This window comes from Cheilinus undulatus, linkage group 12, assembly GCF_018320785.1.
Source record: "Cheilinus undulatus linkage group 12, ASM1832078v1, whole genome shotgun sequence".
Taxonomy (NCBI): domain Eukaryota; kingdom Metazoa; phylum Chordata; class Actinopteri; order Labriformes; family Labridae; genus Cheilinus; species Cheilinus undulatus.
This window is the reverse complement of record NC_054876.1, coordinates 11,341,930-11,364,226: the sequence shown is the minus strand read 5'-3', so window position 1 is coordinate 11,364,226 and position 22,297 is coordinate 11,341,930. Positions and strand designations below refer to the sequence as shown.

Here is a 22,297-nt window from a genome sequence, read left to right as displayed (position 1 = left end):
TTTGTTCTTGTTTGACCACTCTCCTCTGTGCCTATATGAATAAAGGGTGAAGAAAAAACAACCCTGCATTGCACCTCAGGGCAGAATATCCAGTTCCAAAGGGCATATTTCAGTAGTCTGCGAGGGCTGAAAGATTCTCTGGTCAGGTCAGGCTGTTTTTTTGTCTTCTGTGGAGACAGTAGAAATCTTCAAAATTATTGAACTGCCCTTATATCTGTGAGAGATGCTCTGTTTGAAGAACTACCTGGAGAATACTGATGTCTTTTGACAGCATGTTTTTGTTATTTAAACACAAAAATATCTTGAATATTTGTACCCTTAGTGTCAGTTATAATTGGCAAAGCAAGGTTTGTGTTAAGTAGGGTTAGCACTGGTGCCAAATATCAATATAAAAACAGCACTCTAAATAGACTTTCCTGCCAAATTGACTTGCTGCATCACCACTTCTTGACTCCTCATGGAGGCGCGTGAATGACATGAATGAGGGTAATGTGAAAGGAGGTTAATTGGCCAAAGAAGAAGTTGACAGCGGGGTGAAAGCAGACAGCGATTGTGGAGTAATATCCTTCATGGAGTTGTCACAGTACCAGAATTTGAATTGGGATTTGATACTGGTAAAAATCAGACGGCAATGATAACTGTAAAGATACCTCTGCAACAAAACTCTGACCTCCTGGGAATCTAAAAATGGATAAATTAATGTTTTTGATTTCCAACCTGCACATTAGAAAGAGTCACTAAACACACAACAAAACTAGACACTGTTCATTGTGATGCAGTCCAAAAGAAGTTTATGCTGTGACTCTACTCTCAGATTTTTTTTTTTTTTTCCCATATTTTGTGAGCATCAAGGTTAGTGTAGTGGTGTAAAACTCACAGGCAACAGTCCACTGATCAGAAAGTCTTTTACGGACTAGATGGCTTCACTGTCTCTCCCTCCACCTCTCTGTGTGTCTGCAATTGACATTATATTAATGTGTGCATCATATTAAGTCTCTTCAAGGACTTTGACAAACATACTTACCAACCGGTGAATGAACCGGTTACCAATGTATTCTATCTGTGTGGCACAGAGGCATGCAGTAGACAAAATCCTGCATGTTTTTGCAAACGTGTTTCAAAGTTCTTTAGAGCAGAACTGCAGTAAAACTATAAAAAATGGCATCTTATTTCTCTGAATCACTGCTTTGTCTGTAACTATCAGTGCTCTCATTCTCTCCTTAATCATAATGTTCGTCCATCACTGCATGCTTGCTCCTTGTCTCTGCATGCTTCAGCTTTGGGCTGAAAATAAGATTGTATATCTGTATCTTCATTCATAACTTGGATACTTTCAGCACTGTTGAAATTAAAATCAAAGGATATCATACTATTTACCCTTTGAAACCATTGTTGTCATATATGACAAGTAGAGACATAGGCTATAAAAAGTAAAATAATTTTTGAACCAAGAATCGTAGGCTTTTACCTTTTCCTCCTCTTGCAGCCCTCCATTGTGCTGTTCTAATGATGCTACTCATGGCTTGCTAGCCCTTACAGTGGCTTTTCTAGCAAACCTGGAACTTGGGTGACTCTCCAGGGTCTTTCAAGATTAAGTCCATACCATTAACTCCAACGTTGAATGTCTTTTTATCCATTTTTAATGCGTTTTTTTATCATTCTGCTGATAGCATTGCATGCTAACCCACAGTATTGTTTTCCCACAATGCTTTGTCAGGGGCTGCGACAACCATTAGGAGGTTGTTCCGTCATCTTGATATACTTTGTCAAACCGTTCATGTCTTTGCTCTTAGATCGTGCAGGAGACGGCCTGAATAGTTCATATTTGAGAAGAAGAGAGACAGAGAGCTTGTGATATGAACCTCTGTGTCCCTGCAGACAGGAACTGCTTTGAATAATGGCTCTAAAACAGCTAATGCAAGAAAGCATAAGGACTTTTATGTGTTAGTATATCATTATTTTTGAAGACTTCTTGTCACAGAATGATGATTTTTTTCATCTTCTGGTACCTAAGAAATAGGAGAACAAGTTTTTGCAAAAAAAAAGTCTGAGTCATTGTTGTTAACTGTGTGTCTTGCATAAAAAACATCTGAGTTTTAATTTCTGTATAGTGCTTTCTTTTGTCTTTACAGACTGATAACTTGTTATAAAAAAAATCAAGTGACGTAACTTCAGCACAGATATTACTGAAGCCCAGGTTGTCATGACAAAAAAGGATGTTTAAAGCTTGACTCTACAGCACAGGGTTGATGTTTTACAAGCGTTTAAAACAATAAGTCCAGGTGAGACCAAATGGTTAAAATAGCTGAGGGTTCGGGGGTTAAAGCACACTGAATCAAGAAAAAAAAATACATCTTGATTCTCTTAGTTCAAAAGTGGTGGAAAGAAATTCATGGATGAAGAAGAGTTAGCAGTACATAAATGTTTCAATCCTGCACATTTTCTTTTAAAATGCATTTTATTTTCTTCGGTAAATCAGACGTTATAGTGCAGCATTTTTATCGTCTTGCAGTATATACATTATTGCAGCACTGCTATGTTTGGGGTATTGTTTTTCTTTTGTATCATATGGTATTGTGAGTCATCCTGGTATTCCCACTCCAAGAGTAAAATGATGTTCAAGCACGTTGGAAATGTATTCAGTTTTGAGAGCTGCTACAAGTGGCTATACGGAAAGGTAGAGTGAAAACTGGCCATAGTGGATATGGAGAGAAACAAAAGGATTCAAATAGTGGGCAGTATATTTCCAGACATTGTTTGGTCGTGTTTTTTGAGATGTATATCTTCTGCTGTTATTTGATAAAAGATGAAGATTATTATGGGCTATTTATAAGAATCCGATGTGCATTAAAACTGCTTTTTCTGCATCTAACCTTTGCATACATGAAGAGTAAGTCAGTTGCCACAGGTCAAACTTGATTCTAAAGTTTCATTGGCAATATTTGTCTGACTGGGTACAAAAACCAGAATTAAGTTTTTTGTCCTAATCAAGCCTCCTGTGTGCATCTTAGCAGAGACCAGAGAGTATAGTTGCAGCTTGCCTTTGTGCTTGAGGTGATCATCAGTAAGGCTGAAGTGAAAATAAACAGATCTGTTTCCTGCTTTCCTTAAAATCACGTGACTGCCTTATGATATCCACTAGAGGAAATGGTTTTTGAATCTAAATTAATGATCCTGCTGATGAAACATCTGCTAAGCAAGCATGATACAGAGCATCAGAATGCATGTATTTTTTTGCATGATTTGTTTAGAGACAGAGCTGTGATTTAAACAACAGTTGCATTAAATTGAATAAATCATGTTCATTTGCATTGTGCTGCCACTCCTGCAGCTCTTTTCTATCAAACTTCAGTCCATCAGATTACTCTCCTTTCACCACTTGTTTGCATTGAGAACCCCGCTCTGGATTTGAAGTGTTAATCTTGATGCCTTAACAAAGTTTGACAGTATGTAAATGTAGGGGCCTGTTCATCTATCACAGAGCCATATTCATGCAGGAGAATTTGTTCAATGGTTGTCCGACTGCACACTTACAGTCCCTCTTTACAGACTGTAATAGCATATTCGCTGTCGTGCATGGCGACAGAAGCAAACAACACTCCAAATGAATGTGATGCACAGATTTGGTTCCTGCAATGATGTAAGGTCCATTGTGTGCACTGCAGCCCAGTGGGCGCCCCAGGCAAGGATTCAGAAAGGAGAAATGCCACTCACTCCTTAGAAATTCCCAAATGTTATTGACTTTGACAGCCTGTGAAAGTCAAAACCAAGTCTTGAAATCTTCACACTTTAGCTGAGCTAATAAATGGGACAGGAAATGTTGCTTTTGACTAATTTCAGAATCTTTTTCACTGAGAAACAGGCACGGGAATAGCAGGGAAGCTCACAGTACAACATGATATTACGCCTGATAAATGCTATAGAATAGGATTCTGTTTTTGGTGTATTATTTGTGCTAAGGCAGCATTTTCAGCCAAAGCAGCACAACCTATCAGAGCACCTGATCTTCTTCAGGCCGCTTTAATTCCTACATAGCTTTAAACTGATGACATATGAACACAAAGAGCAGAAAACAGCCTGCATGGCTTGGATTGCATATTTTTTTTATCATTTCTCCCTTATAATTGACTTTGGCCCACTGTCTTCTTCCACTGAAATCCAGCTGTTGGCATCTTCTTTGGCCAAGTAACTAACAATCTCAAGTCAGGATTTGCAGATAAGGGAGTTTTTCTTGACTTGCAATATAGCATCAAAATGAGGCAAGGTTTCATATTTACTTTATATTAGCAGCAAAACAAAGACTCTGAAGTCACCCGTGCCAGTGTAAAGTTGCAGTCCCACCACATAATGCTTTCTTCGTAGGAGGGTGAAAGCGAATGCCCAAGCGATTGCTCAAGTGAGCGCTCAAGCCAGCATTCAGGCAGCTAAAGGGCCTGACTGGTGCAGAAAGATGGAACCAAAAGAGAGCAAAAGCGAGGAGCAGGTAAAATGTATTGAAATATTTATTCACTGCAATTTGGTGTCATTGTCAAAACTTCTCATGCTAAAACCTTTTTTTCCCTAGCATTTTGCAGGACTAGCCAGCTAAAAGGTTAAATTGAGATGCCTTTTGAAGTCAGCACTAGCATTATGAGTCGTTAAACTAATTCTTAGTGTTTCCATATCTGTTTAGGCCCACAGTCCCAGTCAACTGCTCTGTCTAAACTGCAGTGCAGCTTCCCACCACTTGTAACCCATGAAGCTTACCCTAATCACTCCTGCCTTGCTGCCACAATGCTGTTTAATCCAGGGTAAACAACCAGAAACTGCTAGCATTGATAGCATCTCCTAGAAACAGTGTGGTCAATCAAAGGCTGGTGGTGCTAGCAATGCTAACATTCACTACATTCTGCAAACCAATTTTGCATCAGTACAGTGTGAAACTGGTTGATGTAATGTGTTTACTTGTCTTTAGACTAGCTTAACAACCCTAAATATCCCTATTTTTCAACCATAGTCCTGAAAATGTCCTGCTGCCTTCTTCATTGGCCTATTAACTAATGTTTACTTTACTCTCATTCATGTCATGAGCAATCAGCATGAGGAGTCATAGACTACAGAAAGGAGGAGTCAAGCTGCTAGGTAAAGACATTTGGAGCGCCATATTTGATTGGAATATTGATAATTTGAATCATTTTCACATTGTAGGTCATGATATACTGCCTTACTGTTACATTGCCCAGCCCCTTTTAGGCTCTGAGCATAACTGGAACCCTACTGAAAATAAAGCAATTATTATTTTTATTTTTCTGTCTCATTTTGGGGGCCTTAAGATGCACTAAGACTCACCAAATCTTAAAGAAATAGTCATCTGGTGGTGCAATTTTGCAAATATCTCCACAACTGACCCCACAGACGCCCCATATGTAAGATAGGGGACTACATGCATGAAAATTTGTACACATATGGATTAGGTCTGGGTGGGAAAAAAAGTCTCTTGGGACCACCTTCTAAAATGTACAGGAAAGCCACAACAAACAGTTTTAGGTCAAATTTGCACATTTTAACTAATGATGTGTTATTGTGTTAAATGGCTTTTTTTTAGCTGACGTTTGCACCAGGTGTTCCTGAGTGCTTGATACTGATTATTTTTCTGCAGTGCAACTGGTGATAATTTTTTTCTGATAATTTTAGAGCACAAAACTTAAAAAATAACATCCATTTCATTAGAAAGATGCCTGTGAAAAAAATGAATCCATCAAAAAATGTACTGAAATGTTTTTTTTTTGTGTGTGTGTGTATTTTTGTGCAATTTTAACAGTATTAGCTTCTCTTTCTGCAGTAGCCAAAGAAACACAAGGTTGACCGTGGCTTTAAATGTGTGGTGCTCTCTCTTTTATTTCATAAATGCTTGTAAAGTTCTGCATCGTGGGGAATGATGAACAGATAAACCCAGACCAGTTCTTCAGAGGAAAATGTAGGGGAGGCCATTGGCTTTGTGCTTGGGGATCAATTTTCTAGGGCTAATCTCCTGCCTGTGAACCACCCTCTACTTCCCTCTTTTCCTCCTGCTCCATCTCCTGCTCCCTCTCTGATGGATCTCCATTGACTAGCACAGTGCAGGGACTCGGCCATGCATGCAGTCCTGGCCCATGGGTGCAGTCTCCCTCTCTTCTCTCTCTATCTATCCCACTTCTCCCTCTCTGCTCAAGAAATATTCATTAATTAGTAATGGAGACTTTACAGAGCAGTGCTGGTCCCTCTCTCTTTCTTTGCAGATAAGAAGGAAGAGGAGGAGGTGGAGGAGAGAACCTTCTGGCCAGGCTTGGTAGAATCCCCCTGGGCACAGTCGATCACAAGGCATTAATCTTGCTGTTTAATGACCGACTGCTGCTCTAATTGCTTATACACAGATGAGCAACCGGGGGTGGGGGGCTTGAAAATTATTTCAAAGATTTTACTTCAACCCAAAACTTTTTTGAGATTATACACACCAATAAAATGCTCATGTTCTTGTTGTATTAGGTATATTTTTCACCTAAACAGAAAAATGATGATGCATTTTAAGTCTACATTAAAGGACAGGTGTTGTTCACTTGTGTGTAAAAGATGTTTTCTCTTGCTCCGGGTAGATCTGAGCGTTCATAATAGAGCTGCTGTGCACCCGCTTAAGAGCTCTTATAAAGGTCAGCTCATCTGGGCCTCGCTGCACAGGAGGCAGAGACATGAAAGTGTCCCAGCCATCAGCTGAGCTCATAAATCTTTGTCTAAATGAGGCCACTCATCTTTTCGCCTGGTGCGCTGACCACAGCACACAATTCCCCGCCCTCGCATCACATGTGTGCTCACAGATCAGTCACCTAGCTGGAATTTTGAGCCACAGATGTAAGAAGTAATTACATACTAATGGCAGTTTGAAAAATGATCATTTTCAACAAAGAGTTTACTTTGTAAATGTGGTGGACAGACCTGTATTGTTTTAAATATTCAACAGGACAAAGGACACTAAGATGAGCGGGGAGAAGAGTTGGGAATGTGTTTGGGGAAGAAGCCACAGGTCAGACTTTAACCCAGACTCCTTTCCTGGTGGACTACATAGCCTCTGCCCATAGTGAGACCTCACCACCAGGCAATCAATCCTCCATATTTGGTCAAGAAACACTGATGCATGCTTTTACTTGACCTGAATGAAATTATACATGCACTGTAAATTAATCTGCTACTAAGGATGCTATGATACGCTCAGCTTAGGTCATGACATTTCTCAAGATACAGGTTTCATGGTAGGATTTTTATTACAATTTGTTACTGTTTATTATTTTCATAAGATGGAAGCCAAACTACGAATGAATTAAAAAAATAAAAAATAAAAACCAATGTCTGTGTTTTACTTTATAAATATAAGTAGTAGTTTTTCATTTTGAGCATCTAAAGTTATGGATAAAACATTAATCATTATGGTATATATTTTCTCCAATACATCTCATTCGTCCTTACTTTTAAGATTTTTGGGGGGGCTTTATGCCTTCATTAGACAGGAAAAATGAAGAGAGAAAAGAAATACAGGGAGAAACTGTCTAGTGCAGGGGTGCCAAAATTCCTTTCAGTGAAGGGCCAAAAATGAATCGGGGTGGAGGGTCGCAGGCCAAAACTAAACATTCATGTTGCAGTGCATGCAATTAAATATGCCTATAGCATAATTGTGCAAAATAAAAACTCATACAAAGTTATTTTGAAAATGAGTAATACTACTCTTAATTGTGTTTCACAGTGTGAAATTACTGAACATCCATATGGCACAAATACTAGTAGGCATACTGCCTTAAAATCAATCTTAGTAAAAAAGTACTCATGTTCCCAACTATTTTTAAGCTTTCTCTTATCAGTGTGCCACTGCCTCACACCCTCCATCTCTGCCATGACCCCAGCATCTTCTCACTGACTCACTCTCTGGTCATGGGCTTCTGAGCTGATGGGAGCTCAACAGCGCCACCCTGCCCCCAGTGTAACACAATGTTAATTTGTGGTCAGGAGAGGAAGTGCAACAATAAATAAAAATTGAAAGAAATATTTAGACTGCTGGCAGTGGGGGTGGGGGAATCAAAAATTCAAACATGGGCAGTGGGCCAAAAGTAATCGTTCGTGGGCCAAAGTTGGCCCGCGGGCCCCAAATTGGACAGTCCTGGTCTAGGGGAAGAAATGCAGCACAAGGATTCCAATTTAAACTTGTGTTGAGTGCAGGGGTGTTCAAATTAGTTTGCTGAAAGGCTACATTTTTAAAGGAAATACACTCTTAAACAAAATGAAATATATGTTCAGAAAAAGGAACAGATCTATAAAGCTGTCATCAAAATGTATCAGCCCAATATTAATATTTTTACTCTCAAATACAACTAGTAACGGTACTTGAATGAACTAAATACAAGATTTAAGCCTTTTCAGCAACATTGGATACTTGCAGATATCTGATATGCTGATGTTCAGAGACGTACTGACATAGTTACCGATATTTAAATGTAGTTCAGACTTAAATGATCAGTCCTTAAAACACAAGGAATGAGTATCGACAAATTAACAAATTCAGTTGTTAAAACATATATTAAAGTGTAAGGAATGATGATGGTGTTGATTTAGCCTTAAACTTCACTGACTTATTTGTTTGTACATCTAATATTTACAGTAATGAGAGGCAGATTTTTTTTAGCCATATTATCAGTTAATTTCACCACGAATTTTTCTATATGTGCCAATACCTATAATTTACTTTCCAGTCAAAAACTTGCAAACACCTATATCATGCCAAGAATATTGTCCACCCCTATTTTTCAGTGTAATGGACAGCATATCTTTAATGTATTAAAGTAAATATCACCTATATGTCTGTTTTCTAAATGCACAGTCATACTCTATTAAGAAAATGTACAGAAACGCATACAGAAAATTAGATTTATGATTTCTTGCAAGGACATAAACAAATCCCAGTGACCAATGGTCATCATGATAACATCTCTTTATTTAATGTTCTAATGGAAGATTTTTTTTTTCCTCATGTTTACATTTTTTTGATGTGTGAAATTGACCTGCAGGCCTCATTTAATGAGGATAAGGGCTGGTTGTGGCCCCTGCGCTGCAAGTGCCTAACTGTAGACTAGTGCGTCAAGTACTTGCACCCCCTTCTTGGAGGCCTGCCCTACCAGCTGAGCTTGACAAGTCTGCTAAATTGTCCTTATTTTCTTATCATGTTGTAAGAAATTGTCACATTCCTAACTGCTACTGTATTGTTAATAAATAATGCCAAAACTGGTCAATTTTATTATGACACTGTAAGAATTTGATTTATTTCTTGGTTAAATATTAAAGTAAAAGAATATCTGCTTCTTAGCTTACAAAAAGTGACCAGCAAATACAAAACTCATTATTTTAAGTATGATGGCTTTTCACTGTTTTTTTAATCTTGGGTGTTTTGCCTTTATTTTGATAGGACAGCTGAAGAGAGACAGGAGGCATAAGGAGAGAGAGAGTGGGGAAGGCATGCACCATACAGCACTGAAAATCCTGCGACCAGTACATTGAGGATTTTAGCCTATGTATACCGGCGCCCTTTTCACTCTTTTTGACATCTTATACACCAGTGCTTCTTGACTAGGCTGGACTTGACACCCACCACCAACTCCTTGAGGGATTGGGGCTAAGTTTCTTATACTTTTCAACCAGTCATAAGTATATGAAGAAAAATGGAGCTGTTTGGACCTCAAAGAGCACAAAGCATGGCAAACCAAGGGGACAAAACAAGTTGAACTAAAAAGCACTTTCTCTAATTTTTGTCACAATTGACCCACTTTTGGGAACAGTTGAGAACCACTGTTACACAGCAAACTATCAATAGACAACTGTAGATGATAAAGTGTAGTCGAAATGTTGCAAATGCAGTTTAATTTTCTGGAATTATTGAAGAAGATTGTTAATTTTTTTTTTGGGCTTTAACTTTTCGGCTTGCAATCTCTCTACATACCTAAATTATTACACATTGCTTGGATGCAAACAAAGATCTGACCTCTAGTAATTTCTGTTTTGAGATCTCTGTTTCCTCTCTTAAGAACCTGCTGTTTTAGCCATGTTTTTATGCACATACCAGCCACAGTTGTAGTCCCAGGCACTTACTTGTTGTCTGTCTGTCCTTGCATATGTGCAGTATTTTTGTGAAGGCACCTCCAGAGAGGACTAATATTTAATTTTTATATTCGTTTGAAGGATCAATTAGAGGATGATCTCTCATTACTCTTCTCTTATCCTGCCTGTTAGCTCTTCATATGTGTAAAGGATGTTCCGGTAATCAATTTTTTGCAAAGTTGTGAAGCGGAGGATGTTAATTGGTTCTATTGCCCTCCTTTAATTGGTTGTTGTTAGATGTTTTCTATTTTAATTTAATCCTTTTGATGCCGTTGTTTTGCTTTTTTTGGGCCATGCATGTTTTTTAAATCTGTTTTCAGCAGACAAATACTTGCAGCGCCCGAGTCAAAACCACACTCATTCTTCAGGAAACATACAGGTAGATGGAAACTACAACTTAACTCGTTTGTGCAGGCAAACAATCACAAAGTGGTGAGTCTTGTGTAATGTTACAAGCTCAGGTTCCTGTTCTTGGTGCTGAAGATAGCTTGTGTATGTCACCAAAGGAAGCAACAAGGCAAAAACACATGTAGTAGTGCTGTTGGTTTTATTTTTTTCTTTTCCTGTACCCTCTTTGGAGTGGTTACTGTGGTTTTGTGTCAGGTCAAATCCAGCAGCACAGGTCCTGGCAATACCTCAAACTAAAAAGCCCCAGTTTGAATCTGTCTGTACTGAAACAGAGTGCAACACCCGCCCTGGATGTTTGGTTTTGATTCCAGAAAATACTTTATGATTCTAAGGAGTTGCATTGCCATTTAGTGTGACTGAGCATCAAAACATGGTACTGTGACTGCAACATTTTTTGTCTGCGTCCGTCTGGAGCAGAGATTGTTGCAGCAGGCTTTTGCATGATGAACATGAGGTCGTTAGGAACACTTGATGTAAACCAGACGCCTGTTTTAGAGCCGCTCTGCGCTGGAGGGGGAGACTGAGGAGGAGCAGGCGACAGGGGGGAGGAGGGGGAGGAGGTACGGGGGCAGATGTGGTCTTGGCAGAGGGATGCAGATGGGATTGCCATGGCGGCTGATGTGAAAGTAGGCGGCGGGAGATTTTTGCAAGAGCCTTCGTCCACGGATGATTCAAGCAGGATTGCAGGTTTACATGCAAAATGCAAGCAAGGTTGATTTCTTTTTCAAGAGTTTTGAGCCATGCCGCTCTCCTCATTTCCCCTTTTTGTCTTTCTAGCAGCATCACTCACACTTAACAGCCTGTTCAGCATTAGAGCTTGGCTTAAATCCTATTTTGTTTTCTCTTTTCCTCCTCCTCTACAGTCAATGACTTTTTGCCCTCTTGCCTGCCATGTCTCTCAGGATCCTCAGACCAGCTGCTGCATTACTCAAAGCAGACTTGTTGAAAAGCGTTCTTGATCTTATGCATCACATCCACATTTCTCTGGAAAGTGAAATTACTTTTTTTTCTGTTGTTGATTTATTTCTGTCCTGCAGTTGCTGTTAATTTTTAATAGGAAATTGCTGTTTTCCTGCCTGTTTTCCTGCCTTTGCCCTGCTTTTCAGCGTTCCTGATGTTATCCTGAAGATTTGTGTGCACCTGATGAATAAGTTTGCTGCTCCCAGAATCAGAGAGCACGTAGCCCTTTTGACTTGGCAGCTAGCCTGAGGTTTTTCTCCTTTCGTTGGTTGTGTGTTGAACTCACTGCTGCATTCAATGGAATTCGGAAACCCTTTTTCCTTTACATTTTTCCTGCAGATAAAATTGCTAATTTATTCAAACAACATTGCTGGCTGTTTGCAAGAAAGCTTTAAAGCTCTCAGCTGCTCCTTCAACAAGCTCTTCAGACCTGCCAGGTTGGCACCACTCCCATGTTGTCTCTCTCATTTAAGGAAGGAAATCAATGTAATTTCTTATTTTGATAGCCTTGGAATAATCTCACTTTAAAATCTCTCAACCTGCCACTAAACAGCAGGCCACTAGTTTTGTAAATAATTCAATAAATTTTGATTAAGTTGCTTCTGGGCTGGCTCGTGCCTCCCCGCTGCACGCCAAACTGACATGAAGGGTGGGTCACAGGCGGTATTTATTCCGTCTGTGCTCAGGCGGAGACGGCACACTCAGGGAGATGTTTGCTGGAGACTTGACTGAAAGGAGCTTAAGTGCTGTAAGATGTGAGCAGTGGCTGTTAATGAGATTAGACCGGCATTCAGGCCAGCGCCGAATGTGATTCAGAAAAGCAACTCTGATATGGATGTAACAGTGAGTTTATCCATCCTGAACAGCTTGATGCAGGACAGACGTTCGGTACGGCCTGCCATATGAACCAAATAATTACAGTCCTGTGAGCCATAAACGGACTTATTACAGTCTGACTCTTTGCAGGTGTGGAGCTGAAACTCATAAGTGCTGCCTGAGAGTGCTGGCAGCGTGTCAGTGGCTTTCTCATAGCTAAACTCTGCTGGTGTGGTTATCTAAGTCGGTAAACAATGCAAATGAGAGGCCAAAGAGTACCACCACAAATTTCTTCCTGGGTAGGAGCATCATGGCTTCCCTGTAGATCACAAAACCATTATAAATGACAATGAGATTGATCAGAAATAGGTGTTTACATCTATGATAACAAGGTCAGCAGTATTTTGAAAAGTCTCCCTGTAATTCTCCTGAAATGTGTTTCACAGTTCTAGTTAAATACACTTTTTTAAACAGAAATGCTGTGCCCTACATCAGTGGTTCAACCATTTAAATGCATTTAATGAAAAATGTTACAGTTTGGACCATGAATTGAACAAATGTTACAAACATATGAGATTGAACAAAAAAAAATATGTCTTAAAAAGCCTTTTATTATTTAGGGACAAGAGAGCATATGTCTTGTTATGCTCCATTTTTCACCAAGATAATTAGGAAATTTGTTGAGGAATTTCCTGATTATCTTGGGAAACAAGCTTTGTTATCCACAAGAAATAGATTGATAAATTGAAATCTTGAGAAAAAGACCCTGAAGTTTCCTTGCCATCACAAGAAAACCTAACATGTTTTGTATGTCCACTTATGTCCTGTGCACCAGGCGTGAAAATATATACTTATGTTAATATATATTAGTGTATACTAATATATACACTTGGTTTCCATTTTTGTGTTGTATTTGTAGCATTAGTTTATTTTCTTTATTTAGCCAGGAAAAAAAATGTCTCCAAGAGTGTCCTGGTCAACACAGGCAGCAGCATAGTCAAGTTACAAAGTTACAGATAAACCAGATGTGCCTGCCTCCAAGTCATTGAACTTCCCCTTTAAAATTGTCCAGCACTAAGTTTCAGGTCTGTCCGCTTTAATGACGCATTTCACACCACCACGATTCTTAAGATGAATTATTTCATCAAATATAGATCCAACATTTAAGCATAAATGGCAATGACTACCTGGAATGTATCAGAAATAATTTTCTGAATTCTATTCAGCAAACATTTTCTTTAGTGTAGAAACATCCAGACAGTTGGTCTTTTTAATTCTTACAAATCTGCATCATGATGCTGTTATTTCAGGCAACTTAATTCCCCTAAATTGTACGTAAATCACACTAAAATTAGTTTCTTTTCTGGCCCATTCACGCTGAAGTGAGCCAGAGTGAAGCTGCAGTAGAGCTCAGGGTATCCGCGGGGTCTTGAAAAGTATTAAAAGGTGATAAATCGATTTTGGGAAAATTAAGACCCTTAAAAAGTATTAAAAAGTCTTATCACGACTTTATTAAGTCTTAAATTTTGAAAGTATTTTTTCTGAATTAGCTGTCCAAGAGTTTGAGTCCCAAAAACATCGTAAAAGTGTGTGAATTTATTCACTTTTATTAAAAAACAAAGATGAACAGGTACATAAAAAACTAGGCCATTGTGGGTGCATTTGTAAATTGTCTCTGAGAGCGCCAGAGCAGGTGGGCGGGCGGGTGGAAATTCAGAAGCACAAAGATTTACTATCCCAGCCTCTTTGAATTTTGTTGTATCATAGTGGTCTATAGTCTTTATCACAAACTAAAACTGTTAAGTTAAAAATGTCACTGATGTAAATGGTTACAGCTTGAAGTGGCGGTGAGGTATTAAAAATATTGAGAAGGTCTTGAAAAAGTCTTAAAAAGGTATTAAAATTAACTTCAAGATTCCTGCATATACCCTGGAGCTGAAACTAGCTTTGAAGTGACTCTAGTCATGAATGGGTGGCTCCCTGAGATGTTAAAGACAAAGTCTTGCTTGGACATCAGTAATGCTAACCTCTGGCTTCACCAGAATCATTGGGAAGTTCCTGTGCATTCCCAGAGGCAATCATTGCCTATCAGACAATCATAGATGATGATTGCTGATGGGTTCTGAGATTGTTTTAAAACAAACAAAAAAAAAACACATGCAAATTGTGGCTGAAATTGCAACAGTGACTATGAAAAAGGTTTTACAGAAGCTTGTGAAAACAGCAGATCTGTTTGCAGGATCTCTTTTGGAGAGACTTTGTTAAAAAGTGCATTTTTAAGCATATAAACCAGTTTAATGTTCACACAGGTGGTCAGAAATTAAAAGCACTTCCCTATTTTTGACCTTAAGTAAACGCTTGAGTGCACATATTTCAACAGCAGAAGAAAAAATAGATAAATCTTATTTTTTCATTTACTGAAAACAAAACCAGAGTGCTAATGAGCTGAGACTTTGTGTACTGTTACATCTTGAATCCCTGGTAACTAAAGGCAATGTGCAGAGGAGCAGAAAGCACCTGAAACAGACACCTGCATGTTTCTACTTAACCTCTTCCCCTGTATCGGTCAGCATGATGCTGTTTTTATTTGCATTGACCGTTAACCATCTTTAAGTGATGTTATTTTCAGATATGACTTGTTTGCATGCCAGGAAATGTAAGGTTTCTGTGCAAGGTGCCCACAGTTAACTGACAGGTCCTTGGAAACTAGTATTCACACTTACCACAGAGCCACCCTGTAACACTCAGCCTTCACTGGTAATTATTACAAGTGATTGCACTAGATCCTACAAGTGTGTTTGATTACAATCACAATGGCTCACAACCCCATTGCTGTTTGTTTAAAAGATTGTCTGACTGGAATTGCAGGGTGTTTCATGATGTGATGCAAAGGACTGAATTCATTCAGTGTGTTGAGTCAATAAAGAGCTGCAGCGTGTCGATGTCATTCACACTGTTTACATGTTCACGCCTTTCCAGTACTTACTGGGTGTATGACTTGGTTCATCTTTCAAATCCAATAACCTTCCTCTAGGGCTCTTCTTGACTCACAAAGTGTTAGATGAATGTAAAGTGGCTGATAAATATGAAATTCTGGTTATTTGCTATGTTTTTGGCACAGGGAATTCTGTATCAGCCTTCACTAGTCTCATGTTTTACCTGACAGAGTTCCCTAAGTAGGCTGTCAGCAGGACATTAAACATTAACAGATGACTTTTTGGTTAGATTTTTAAGTCATGTCATCGTTAATATTAACTGTATCTTCATCCCAGATGAAAGATTTTACTAATCAGGCTTCTGGAGCTAGGAGAACAGGCTGAATTGAAGCCGATGGAAGCTCTGCTCCTTCCCTGCTGAAGACTGTGCGTGTACCGACTCCATTCAGTGTTTTTAGCAGTCATAATTACGAGGACTGTGTGTTTTGGAGAGGAGAACATCTCCTCAGATAATCCGACTTTCAGTTAAAACCTTGTGAACAATAAAATGAGCATGCCCAGTAAACTAGCTTGGCTTGCAGCCCTTCACCTGTGATCTCCTGTGTGCTGCCAAAGACCTGAGATTATCACAATTTGGATGTGAAATTGCTTTATGTAGTGATTTAATTTGGGTTTTATGACCTGGAAAGTTTGTTTTTAAGAAAATGAGACTTCATTGGTATTTTAGCTCCACTTTCAGTCCTCATGCATTTAGTGTTCAGTACATTGACATACATATTAGGCAATTTACATGGACTTGTGTCCTTGATCCAGTTTATATGCAGGAAGGATTGATTTATTTAGGGATCCTGTCTGCCTCTGCTGGGATAGGTAGATATATGTCCCTTTCCTGCTAGTTGTTAGGGGTTGACTGCACTTTAAAAGATTATTTTGGGGATTTTTGCCTTTATTTTTTGATAGGACAGCTAAGACAAAACAGGAAATATGGGGAGAGAGAGTGGGGGAAGACATGCACCAAACTGCACCAGGATTAGGAATCAATTCCATGATCAGTTCTTCGAGTACTGTAGCCTCGGTATATGTGAGCAACTGAGCAAAATATGTGCCTGACTTTGCTTTAAAAGTTATTTAGATCCTACTTTTGGTACAAATGTAATGCACTTGATTCCTTAGGTCAGTGGTTTTCAACCTTTATTGGCCCAAGGCACACCTAAGATCTAGTCAGTCTCTCAAGGCACACCATATCCATATCAGTACAAAATAGCCCCCCCCTCCGAACATGTTGCAGTAACATACGTTGTTTTATAGTTGTAATAATAATGTATATGTTGTGTGAATTGCCACGGCACACCAAGACTCACCTCTTGGCACACCAGTGTGCCTTGCCAAATAATATGAGAAACACTGCCTTAGGTGATATCTAAAGGCAGACACCAACATGACTTATGCTATGCTTAGCATTTGCAGAGGGGTCTGGCTGCAGATAGTTCATCTCTGATAGGCACTCTCACAAACTGTTCATCTGAGACACCGTAGATCTCAGAAATGAAGTGCTGTAGTTAACCTGTACAATGTATTTCCAGTTTTAGATTTTTTAATCCAACTTTATTTCTAAACAAAATCTCACGGTTACGTTCATAAAATAACTTCATTGCAAACTAGGACTGCAGTAATCTATTCTTTTTGTAATTGAGTACTCTCTCAAATCTTCTGATGATTAACTGAGTGCTCTAATAAGAAATATAGCATTTTTTTCAATCAATTACTTTTGCTTTTTTCAAGAGAAGTAGTACTAGACAAATGAGAAAAGAAGCTGGGTCCCTTAAATGAACTACTTCTGTATTAAAAATTGATATTTAACAGGTTCTCTAAGGAAAATATATTTTACAAAGTGCAATACAGTTCTGATGGCATTTAATAAAGTAAAAAGTAAATAAAGTTAACTAATTAGATTAGATTTTGCCATATTTGGGGTTTAGGGATCCTCTCAGGAAATTTCATGTGCTTTATATCTTATGTTGTAGTTTTTGTGGTTTATTTTCCGATTTGTCATTAAAGTAAAAGGACAATCATTTTAACATCCTCTAGTTTATGCATAAATGTAATATTTCAGATTCTAGCAAGAAATAAAGCTTCATCATTCACACAGTGGTCTGATGATGTCTGAAAGCTGAACTTTTACATTACAGGAATATGGTCAATTTTTCAAAGGGTGTTCACTTTTCATTTTTGCAACCAAATTTTTGTTTGTGAGTTTTTCAGCCATAATAATCTGACCTTTTAAGACGGTCCACTGAACTGAAAAACACATTTTAAGGGATAAAGCTGCTTCTGTGACCTGTTGAATCCTAACTGTATGATGATGAACTTTAACCTATTTAGTCTCAGTCTCAGTCTGTGGCAATAGTGTTTCTATTTAATTAACATCAACTCATTATCAATACAAGTCTTATCAAATTATTTGGGATGCTGAATCTTTTTGAAAAATATGCTGTAAACAAGACGTCAGTGCGCTGAATTTTGAATAATTTATGATTAAATGTATAACGTGTGCACGCGGAAGAGAGAGAGAGGAAGTGAGAGGGAAAGCACCAAGACAGGACTTGAATTGTGAAGCCTGACGGTGTTCTTTGAAACTGTCATCTCGTTCAGAGACGTTTATGAAATTCCCTGAAGTCTGCAGACACTGAGTGCTGTCTCACACCATGCAGGAAACGTGTAAACTCGGAAATCTGCATGGGTTCACCGAAGCCACGGGCAGTGGATGTGTAAAAACGCAGGACAATGGCCTGTAAACATCACTGCATCAACTTCACTTCCCTCGTGATTTTCACGCCTCGTATCATGCATGTTACATTATAGTAACAGCGAAAACAAGTGCATTGTGCCACACAAAAATCTGTCCATGCGAAACACAGCAAGCAACACACGGCGTGCTGTCCAAGTGTACAGCATGGGCGTATATGGATACAGGACTGATTTAAGCGAAGCCTCGAAGCAGATGATTTGCCTCGAGGAATTTTTTGAAGCAAATCACTTGAATAATTTGAGGAATCGTTTTATCCCTAATGCAAACTAAACAGACTGAGAAACATTTCATAATTAAATCTGAGAAGAAGGCCAGAGGTCGAATCCAGGATTAAATTCTCTTTAGACTCATCATAGATGATTTGTGAAATTAGCTTTAGCTATGTAGCTCCACTGTCTATAGCTGAATTAGCTTTAGCAAATGTAGCTAAAGCTAACTTGGCTACAGAGATAGCGTAGATGCCTTGCTCATGTAGCTGCTTTGTGAGCTAAACTTTAGCTATCTTAGCTAAATAGATATGTGTCTCAGTTATCTTTGTAGCTTATGCAACTAACAGAGTTACGTGAGCGCACTTGCTGGGTTAGAACATTTTTATGCATTCAGCATTCAGCTTGTTGCTTCTGTTTCAAACTCACAACTACAAATATAAAAGATTGCAGGGACTCCGTGCCAATATTTGTTTTCTAATTCAGGGTCTCTTCACGCATCAAATCAGTGACTTTTACCATACTGCTTCACCCTCATGAAAATGTTAGGGAGAACTTTTAAAAAAATTATTTTATTCTCTTTTAAAAAGGTAAATCTCAGTAATTGTCTACTTGTATTCATTCACTCAGTATTCATATTCATAACTTCAAAGCTTTATATTTGTTGTATAATCAGACAGTATGTTTGCTGTGACAGTTGGTGCTTTAATATTCAATCCAGTAAACATGAGTGAATATCCCTATTAGTGTCTTTGCCATCTGATGATGTATAAGGCATCTTGATGCCAGCAGTAACATGTGCAACTCTCGCTTTGATTGTATACAGAGCTTTCACACTGCAAAGATTGACAGTTCGCCCTGCAGAGTTTTTATAACTCAGCTAACATGTCACAAAATCTCTTAAATCTTTCCACCTCACTCACGTCTCTCTTTTATGTTTTCTTTTCCAGCCGAGGATGATGGTCTGTGGGAGAACGGCCTTTCGTACGAATGTCGCACGCTCCTGTTCAAAGCCATCCACAACCTGCTGGAGCGCTGCCTCATGAACCGCAGCTTCGTTCGCATCGGAAAATGGTTCGTCAAACCGTATGAGAAGGATGAGAAGCCCATCAACAAGAGGTACGTTTAAATCACTTTTCATCCTCAGTTCTGACCAGGTTGTCTGTCTTTGTATGGCAGCGCTCTGCACATGGACCTACACGGTGGAGAGGTTTTTTTTTTTTTTTTTCTGGCTTTTTTCTGACTGCTGCCCTTTTTAGACATGTTATGTCTCTTGTTGTTATGCTGTTATGTGGTCTGCTGCAGCTCAGGCTGAACACTGCTCAGACAGCAAGTTCACAGCTTTATGTGTACTTCATTTTGTAAGCTATATAACCAACACCTCCAGGGTTAAGAGATTTTTTTCCTCCTGTGAAGCACTTGGATCAGATATTTGTTATATATATTTTATATAGGGCTGGTTTGAAGAGAGGCAGATGTTACATAGAAACTGTTGTACCGTTGAGTTCCCTGGGAAATCCTGATTGCTGGTGATAGAATTTTAATCGATATGCCTGATGCACATGTAGACAGAAAGTGAGCCTTTGTTGAAAAAGATGAAAAATGAATGACATCAAAAGCTCCAACTTCTTGATTCAACATGTGTGCTTAAGGATTCATTGCCTTTGAAGTTAAGAAATTTTGAAGTGAGATTGTATTCAAACCAGAATTAGTGGCTCATTTTAAAGTTAATCCTAAAATGTATTCAGAATGATAATCTTTTGATCAGTTATAGGCTCAACTTGCAAATAATATTGAGTTAATTTAAACTGCTCCCTTTATCTATTTATGTGACGTGATAGTATTTCAAATGGAGAGCTGTTTGTCTCTAAGGCAGGCAAACAATCTTTCATAAAGGGGTTCAGTTTAACACAGTTTTCATAAGGGCTGGGCGATATAGTAAAAACATATGATTGTTATTATGGAGGCATTTAGAAATATGGTAAAATCCAGTGAATAAGACACAATAATTTCTGTTACTTAATTTGGCTGTGTGCTGCCGTGTGACCAGTATAAAAGTATAAAATGCAGAGACATGCCATCATGAGCACAAGTGTAGCGGCCTCCATCTACTAAGCAGTACCTGACACTTAAAAGAATTTGCCTCCGTTCATTGTGTATTGTAGGTGGCTGTTTCACTGCTCAAAACATGCTGGAGTATCCAGGAGACCGCTGACATTGCCACTTTCTCATAAGGCCATAAACCTGCATTAAAAAAAAAACATGTTATCCTGTAAATTAGGGATGTACAAGATTAGCTAGCTAAATGGTTGCATTCAGATATCAAATTAGCTGGTGCAAGATTTATGAGTTGGTTAAACGAATTATCTGCAATTTTCGATAAATACAAGCCTGAAGGGGTCTAGCGGTCTAATGCGCTACCCATGTATGCAGGCGGCCGGGGTTCGAATCTGGCCTGTGGTTCTTTGCTGCATGCCTCTCCCCACTCTCATCTCATTTCCGACTCTATCCACTGTCCTCCTCTTTCCAACAAAGGCACTAAAAAGCCCCGAAAAATATAACTTTAAAAAACAAATACAAGCCTGAACTCACAGTCAAACGCTCTTTTGAAACTATAATGAAGCGCCACCAGCTCTCATTCATATGCTACATGAGAAGATTAGCAATGATCTTTGTTTGAACTAGAAAATGGAATTTAAGTTGTGTGTAGGCTTTTGAGGAGTATACTCGCATATAATCACTCAGCCAAAGGGACAAGTGACCACTTTAAGCCCATATTAATCTGCAAAGAGGTACAAAAGCTGGTGGAGCTAGCTGCTAGTTTTAGCCACACTCTACTCAGTGCACCAGCCCCACATCACATACCCACTGATACAATGAAACTGTAATGAATTTTACTATTTTCTTTGCATTATTTCCACTTTAGACAAGTTGATTGAATGCAATTTAAATATGTGTTTAGCCAGATAAGAGAATAGGAATGTCATAATAACGTTGGTAAATAAAACTTGTGGGGCACTGGATAGATTGAAAAGACTTCTCAATTAAAGACAACAAGAGACCATCAGAGAATTGCAGTGTGACTCGTGGGTTGTGGGTCTGTACTTCACAGCTATCCCTGAAGGCTAGGAGCTTAACTCCTGAACTTGTAGCAAATGGGAATGCAAATTCTACCTTGTGAAAATAAATAGTACTAAAAGCTTAGCAGCTTTACAGACACTGCTCATTGTGGGCTTGCAATGGAAATCATCACACAATAGACAATTCAAACCTGTTTTACCTGTGGGACAGACCCAAAAACAGACTGCATTTTATACACCAGTGAGACTTAAATTTAGATGTCACAGTATTTATTTCCATATTCATCACGCAACTTTAAAAAGTATGACTGTTTGAGAGAAGGCATCAAAATGTACATCATTTCTGCAGCTTAAGAAATAGTCATGCAAAGGATGGCTAGCTCTAGCTACACTGCAGAAGTGTGTTTCCATTTAGTTGGCTACTCTAAACATTATATAATTAGGTTTGGCAGGTCTGGTATGTTACTTCTAAAAGGCTTAAAGTTTGTAATAAAAATGTTAAGTTTAGATTTTGTTTAGGCCGTTCCTAATCTGCCCTACTCTATAACCCTAACCCTTAGCCTTACCTGAAGTGTTACAAGGTTTTATTTTGAAAGTTTTTTGCATATATTTCCATCCTGACAGTGGTGGTGTCTGACAGTCCATACAGTTGCACAGGCCAGGCAATTGACGTCCTTTTGTCACTTCATTAAGACACCAACGTTATTTTTCAAAAGTTGCCTGATTTGTTTAGTAATATTGAGTACTCAATGCCAAGAATTTCTTAATTCCAGGTGCCTAGGACGTCTGTGATTATCCTGTACCATTCAAGCTCCCAAAATCTTTTTTTAAACTATAAACTAACTCAAAGTGGCTACCAAGGCTTTTCTTCTTCTACTGGCTGAAGGCCAATCAGTAACAACACCCTGACAGAAGACTGAACATATCTTACCA

The 22,297-nt window shown here is 38.8% G+C and overlaps 1 protein-coding gene across 1 annotated transcript in view; it reads left to right on the top strand.

Annotated features, from left to right (window-relative positions):
• med13a (mediator complex subunit 13a) overlaps positions 1–22,297 on the top strand; it is a 169,216-nt gene that overhangs the window by 35,063 nt on the left and 111,856 nt on the right. The window contains exon 3 of the mRNA XM_041801054.1: positions 19,235–19,403. Coding sequence (XP_041656988.1) covers positions 19,235–19,403 — 169 coding nt within the window. The remainder of the gene's footprint in view (positions 1–19,234; positions 19,404–22,297) is intronic.